The sequence below is a fragment of the Loa loa genome, assembly GCF_000183805.2.
Source record: "Loa loa unplaced genomic scaffold supercont3.134, whole genome shotgun sequence".
In the NCBI taxonomy this organism is placed as follows: domain Eukaryota; kingdom Metazoa; phylum Nematoda; class Chromadorea; order Rhabditida; family Onchocercidae; genus Loa; species Loa loa.
The window spans coordinates 17,961-24,767 of record NW_018108314.1 but is presented as its reverse complement, the minus strand read 5'-3'; the positions used below and the strand labels follow the sequence as shown (position 1 = coordinate 24,767).

The following is a 6,807-nucleotide window of genomic DNA, read 5'->3' as shown; positions in this document are numbered from 1 at the left end:
AATAATAATAATAATAATAATAATAATAATAATAATAATAATAATAATAATAATTAATAATAATAATAATAATAATAATAATAATAATAATAATAATAATAATAATAATAATAATAATAATAATAATAATAATAATAATAATAATAATAATAATAATAATAATAATAATAATAATAATAATAATAATAATAATAATAATAATAATAATAATAATAATAGTAATAATAATGATAATATTAATATAAAATAGGCAACAAGTCTAGAATAGAACCTTTTGAAAGTGTAGAATGTGATGGAAGATCGTGAGAAGTTTTATAATCCTCATGTTTAGGGGAATGATGAGAAGAAATGCTACCATCACTTCCAGTAATACCATCACGTTCATTGATTCGAATAGATGCATAACGACTTGGTGACATCGTACCAAATGCTCTATCTGATGAGGATGATGACATTGAAGGACTAGCTATTCCATCACTACTACAAAATCCACATGTTTTAGCGCATTGTTCTTTAGCGGTGAAAGGAAAATCTCGACATATTTCCTTTTTACAGTTGATATTTTTGTCGTAGCATAAACTACCAGTAAGTGATTCACTTCCTGTAAATATATTTTTGGAAGATTTTATATTAAATTAGAAAATTGTTGTGACATTTGTTACAATCCTAATCCTAGGATTTCTTCACTATATCACTTACTGTAATTTAATTAAGCAAAAATTAAGCATTAAGTATGTCACTTATTGTAATTTAATTAAGCAAAAAAAAATCTATTGTTTCATTCTAAAAGATCCTTATTTCCTAAAGATATTTTACAAGGATACAGAAATAAAATTGGACCTTGGCTGGTGATAATGATGAAATTGTTCCTCCTTTAGACTTATCCATTCTCATCGTTGTATGATAACCTGAAAAAATTGTGCCTAAATTACTGGTATCATTTTAGCCTAGGCCATACGTCTTGGTACATCCTTCCTTTATCACAAATGGATAATTATGATATAATTCCATGGTGTAATTATAGTTTTTGATCAAACACAAGACGAAAATGATTTTCTTTCTACAATAAAAAAAACGATAAACAATGGACAAATTCAACTTGAAGCATACCCTTTAACCCTTGACCAAGTGATTTGCAACATCACTAGAATTACTGTAAGACAAATGCGCTTTCAACTTTATTACATACAAAAATAACTTATCATAAAAATTTTAATTAGGAAAAATTCAATTTTTATTTAGGAAAATTTTGAATTTGGAAATTTTTTTTTAAGCATTAAACCGCATCTATATTTTAGATATAATTTTAGCAACATTGATATGCAAATATCTGCTATCCTAAAACTTTAAAATTAATATTTTTGAAATGTAAATATGAATAAATTTTTAGCCATGGAAAAAAAAATTCTTTCCATTTTTTTTATATTCGTAAATCACTTATTATCACCTTTATCAATTGTTGATGATTCAATGATTCCGCTTTTCAGTGATGAACTTTGTTGATGTGATGATGAGAATTTTGATGACAAATGATCGCTACTTCTTGATGATGACAAATCACTGCATAAGCCACAAAATTTAGGACATCGTTCCTTAGCTGTATAAGGATAATTTCGACAAACATCTTGTGAACATTCAGGATCTTTATCATAACATGAACCATGCTTATCAGTACTACTACGAGATAAAACACCTGAAAATTAAATACAATATATGCCTATACATTGAGACTTTTTATGCATATTTGAATTTGTAATTGATATTGATATCGTTGTGATTGATAATTTACTATTGATGACTTAATTTCTGAAGAAATATTTATAAATTTCAAAAAACAGTTATGATTTTTTAAATTTGATAACCGAATTACTGAAATAACCAAAAACCGCATGTTTTGGCGTAATTGTTACGAGCGAATTTCGGAAATTTTTAGGACATTATTTTGATTCATTGTGGCCAAGCTTCGCGAACTTGGCTCTACTCGCGCTTGCTTTAAACGCCACAAATATGAATGTATCCTTTCACCCTGCGCAGTGAATTTTTTAGCTGATACAAAGAGCGAAATTGGCCCAAGCCCTTTACTCCTAGGGTTCATCTACCAGGGCCTATCGAGCTAGGATGGTGACAGTGAAGTTCTGGGGACGTTGGTCTTGTTAGAGTATCCTTCTTTCAGATGTATGGCATTGCGGGGTTAAACGATTTCTATCTACCTGGGTTTAGAGTTAAAGTTGTCCTTCACCTAGGATGCTTGCTGGTGAGTTAGCATGCCTATCTTTGTCTGACCTTTTAGTTGACACTTGTCTAACATGAGAGACCCAACCGGAAGCATATGTCACCGCCAGTTTAGCTCTCAACCTCGCAAGGGTACGCAAGCTTCTCCTTCGCGACAAAGCGATGTTCATGGGGAAAGATTGAAAGAGAGCTACAGGAAGACAGTCTAAAATGCGGTTAGAAAGCCTAGTTTTTTTTTTTTTTTTAAATATAAATTATTCAAGAAAATATTACATGATCTATTCATAAACTTTAAAGATGCAAATTTTTAGAGGTAAATTAATTTCTCAGAAAGGTTAAGTTTATCCAATTTATATACAACATTCTTACATGTTAATTCCAGATCGTTTCCAATGGTACTTTTATCTTTTATGTATATTTACCTTACCTTTATTACTATTTTACACCGACAAAAAAAAAAAAGAAATGTGAAAAAATAATTACAAATCAGTTTGTAAAAATACCATAATCTATTCCGGAAATTGTATCGATGAGTAGCACAAGGAAGATGAATTGGAGCATTTTTGTTGTTGAAAAAACTAAAAATAAAATAAAAAGCAAATTTTAAATTTAAATATAAATAAATTAACTCGAATACAATTTGAAATTTCATCCATCAAAAAAAAAGTTTAAGGGAAAAGAAAGAAAAACGAAAATTAAAAAGAAAGTGAGAGAATAAATTATCCATGAATAATAAGAATGTTGAGAAATATTTGTAAATAAATTATTTATAACATTTCAAAAAAAAAGAATATAAATTGAAAGATTTTGATAGATGCAATTTTTTTTTTGTTTCGTTTTATTTAATAATAATTGAAATGAATAAATTTAGGAATTAAAATTCTTTTTTAAGCTAAAATTTTAGCCATAATCTATATAATTTATTGTTAAATATTACTAAAATAAATAAAAAAAATGAGAAGAAAAAATTGGAAAGAAAAGAGGAGTAAATGTAAAAATACGAAAATAAATGATGCGCAATTGGTATATGAAAGTAAATGAAATCGAACAAAAATGCACAGTTTATGTATATCTTCGTATAACAAAATCATGATAATAAATTAACAAAATCATGATAATAAATCAACAAAATCATGATAATGAATCAATAAACCATGATAATAAATCAGCAAATCATGCAACTGTTGTTCATAATGATCATCCAATGAATTGTGTGTAATTGAGATAATCCGAATTCATTTATTTTGAAAAATTCATTTAAATCGTTTTCTAATCCTTTAAAATATTAGGAAAAAAGAATGGAACAATTGGCAATGAAAATTAATGGATGTAATTTGAAAAGTTTTTGGTAAGTTCAAAATTTAAAAAAAAAAAAAACGAAAAAATATTTTGCAAAAGTTACTTTCAACAGATAATAATATTTGAGGCATAATGTGATTCACAGCGCTTCAAATTGATCGCTTTTTTTTTCTACTTTGTTAAAACTATTTTTACATCTAAAAAAAAAAGAAAATTGAATTCTTTTGAGAAATTTATCAAAAGATGAGAAAAGAAATTTTATAAATTGTTTTGGCCTAATTGCAACATCTGTCGTTTCAGTTTAACTTAATCAATCTTATCTTATCTTATCTTATCTTACTTTACATTTTTATTCTTTCAATGAAAAACAGCAATGAAATGGTGAAAAAATTTTGAAGGAATAAAATTTTTGAGAAAATCAAGAATGAAACAAGGATTAAAATTTTTGTACTCGAATTAAAATTTATTAAAATTAAATCTTTCCTTAAATTAAAATTTTTCAAAATTAAATTCATAGCATTGAACAATTATTAAATATGTTAAAATTTACAATTCTCATCTATTGAGAATATTTAAAATGGAAAATGTAATACAGGTAATTACTGATGAAAATTTACCTTTATCGGTTGGTTGTTTTTTTTTTTGGTAATTTCACCTTTGTAATTATTGCTTTAAATTTGCAATTATAAAGGATGATAAATTCATGCGAATAATTAACTTTCACTTTTATCCCAATGAATTTAATTATTTTCAATTAATTTAATTAGTGTCATAAAATTATTTTCTCGATAAGACAACGAAACTATTATCAGCAATTACTTCAATGTAAAACGTATAATGAAATAATTTATTGTAAATTAGCAAGAAATACGATAAATTACCGGCAATATATAATTACAGGTGTGTGTATGTGTCATTGTTTATTTTAAATTGAAAAATGCCAGGTGAAATGAAAAATGGAAGTGATTCGAATTCTATTTCAAAAATTTTTAAAACCACAGGTTTAACTGAAATAGCATCAAATGAATTGATGAAAAAAAAAGAAAACTAAATGGTTAATTCGTTGTAACAATTGTAATGAGCCGGTTACACGAAAGCAAGCACTTATGGTATACGATAATAATTATTAAATTTTCAAAAAAAAAAAAAAAAAAAATCAAATATTTGAAATTTTAACGATTTAAATTAAAATCTTTAAAATAATTATTCATAAATTGTAAATTGTTATTTTATATTTAATTAACACAAAGTATTTCTATTTAATTCTAAATCCCAACAATTAAAAATGAATAGTAAACATAACCAATTTTAATATATTTTATTATAAATCAAAAAATTTCAAATTAATATTTAAAATTAGGAATGGAAAAAAGAAACAAAGCAAAGCAAAACAAGAAGTCTAGCTAGCTTAGATATATAATTAGCCAACTTTTAGATTTTATAGCCATAATTGTTAATAGATTTTAAGAATCAAAAAAAAAAAAAAAAGACAAAAATGAAAAGGAAAAACTATCCATGGAAATGTTTATCGATAAACTGAAATATCATAAATTTTATTGATTTTAATCAATAAAATTAATCGATCGATAAATATTTAATAAAGATCAAAGAAGGTATTGTATCAATTATGTAAATTATTTAAGCATAATATAATTTATTCATTAAATAAAATATGGCATCGGGAACACTTCACATGCATTCGTTGTAAATGTCTCGTTGGTTATAATGGACGAGCATTTCGAAAATATCACAGTAATCGGAATTATCCAATTTGTATTGATTGTTATATGGAAGAATATCATCCAAAATGCAATGGTTATCTTATCATATTTTATCAGTAATAGCTAAAAAACTTTTAATGATAACGATTGATAAATAATTATGCAAAAATTTATTTTTTTATAAATTACATTGATTTTATTACTTTATCACTAATACGTATATATATATATATATATATCCAATTCTACTTTGATCAAAATTAAAAAAAAAAAGAAGAGAAAAAAGAAATAGTTAATGTTTTCATAAATGCGCAATTATTTTAATTAAATTTAACAAATCGTTGGATTTTCTTTTGAAATTTAAAATTTTCAAAATTTATTTATTTCAAAAAAAAAATTTTTTTTGTTTATTTATTACAGTTTGTAATAAAGCTTTACGTGAAACATGTGTAATAGCAATGAATAAATTATGGCATAGATGTTGTTTTACATGTACTAAATGTCATTCACCATTCGAAAGTAATTTATTTAAATTTAATTTTCAAATTATAGTTTAAAATTGTTAAAAGGTCAATTAAGGTCATGGAAAAAAAAATAATGTAACTGATAGCTTTTTTTAATTATTTTATTGATAATTATTTCAATGTTGTAGCAAAATATTTTATGATAAAGAAGAAGGAAAAAAAATAGAGAGGGAGAGAGAGAGAGAGAGAGAGAAAGATTATTTCATCATTTAGTACACTTCAAGAACTTTTCTTCGCTTTTTTTTTCTTTTTTTTTTTTAAATTCAATTTGAAAATGCAAAAATGTTCTTTTTTTTTTCGTTCCTTTATTTTAATTAGATGGTGAATTTCTTATTTATAACGAAAAACCATACGATATTGATTGTTATTATCTAACAAAATATGAGAATGAATTTACACCAATGCTTAGTAATCAAAGTGGACCAATTATTGGTCTTAGTGGGACAGGTATTTCATTCAAAATTTTACAATTTATTTTACTCACATTTGTGTATTTAAATGATATTTAGCATTTTTTCAGTGTTTTTTCCCGTTTTTTCATATTTAAATATTCTAATGAATAAGCAATTGATGAATTAATTTTTTTAAGAGATTTTTACAAAAGGAAATGCTTTTAAAGGAATGAAATAATTGAATTGAATTAAGATGAAATGATAAAATTTTAATAAAAAACTAACTATTTCGAATAATTTATTTAAAAAAGAGAAAAAAAACTTAAAGCTATGAAAATTTAATATAAAAACTACGAAAATTTCTATTATAATTTAAAATTTAAATTAAATTTTCAGATCACAAATCAATTGATCAAATAACAGAAAAATCTATACAAAAATCACCAATTGCATTATCACAATTACAATTACCATTATCAGCTCAAAATACTGAACTGAGAAAATATCCATTATCTATGATACCAATACCTATGTAAAAATTTATACAGTAATACTCTTTGGTAGAATTTTTTCTTTCATAATATATTCCATTATCTGTGATACAGATACCTATGTAAAATTTATACAGTAATACTTCTT

General features: G+C 24.3%; 3 protein-coding genes across 3 annotated transcripts in view; 1 reads left to right on the top strand and 2 right to left on the bottom strand.

Moving 5' to 3' along the window:
* The window catches only part of LOAG_17826 (hypothetical protein), a gene marked incomplete at its 5' end in the record, with an annotated part of 2,680 nt that extends 2,225 nt beyond the window's left edge, over window positions 1-455 (bottom strand). The window contains one exon of the mRNA XM_020450490.1: window positions 272-455. Coding sequence (XP_020305823.1) covers window positions 272-455 — 184 coding nt within the window. The remainder of the gene's footprint in view (window positions 1-271) is intronic.
* A 978-nt stretch (window positions 456-1,433) lies between these two features.
* Window positions 1,434-2,095, bottom strand: LOAG_17825 (hypothetical protein; the record flags this gene model as incomplete). Its single annotated transcript, XM_020450489.1, has 2 exons — window positions 1,434-1,693; window positions 1,972-2,095. 2 exons carry the CDS (start codon window positions 2,093-2,095, stop codon window positions 1,434-1,436), a joined length of 384 nt encoding a protein of 127 aa, XP_020305822.1.
* A 2,373-nt stretch (window positions 2,096-4,468) lies between these two features.
* On the top strand, window positions 4,469-6,704 carry LOAG_11376 (hypothetical protein; the record flags this gene model as incomplete). The annotated part of the gene is made up of 4 exons (XM_003146897.1): window positions 4,469-4,532; window positions 5,673-5,771; window positions 6,095-6,223; window positions 6,565-6,704. The coding sequence occupies 4 exons, from the start codon at window positions 4,469-4,471 to the stop codon at window positions 6,702-6,704; spliced, it is 432 nt and encodes a 143-aa protein (XP_003146945.1).
* Window positions 6,705-6,807: the final 103 nt, after the last annotated feature.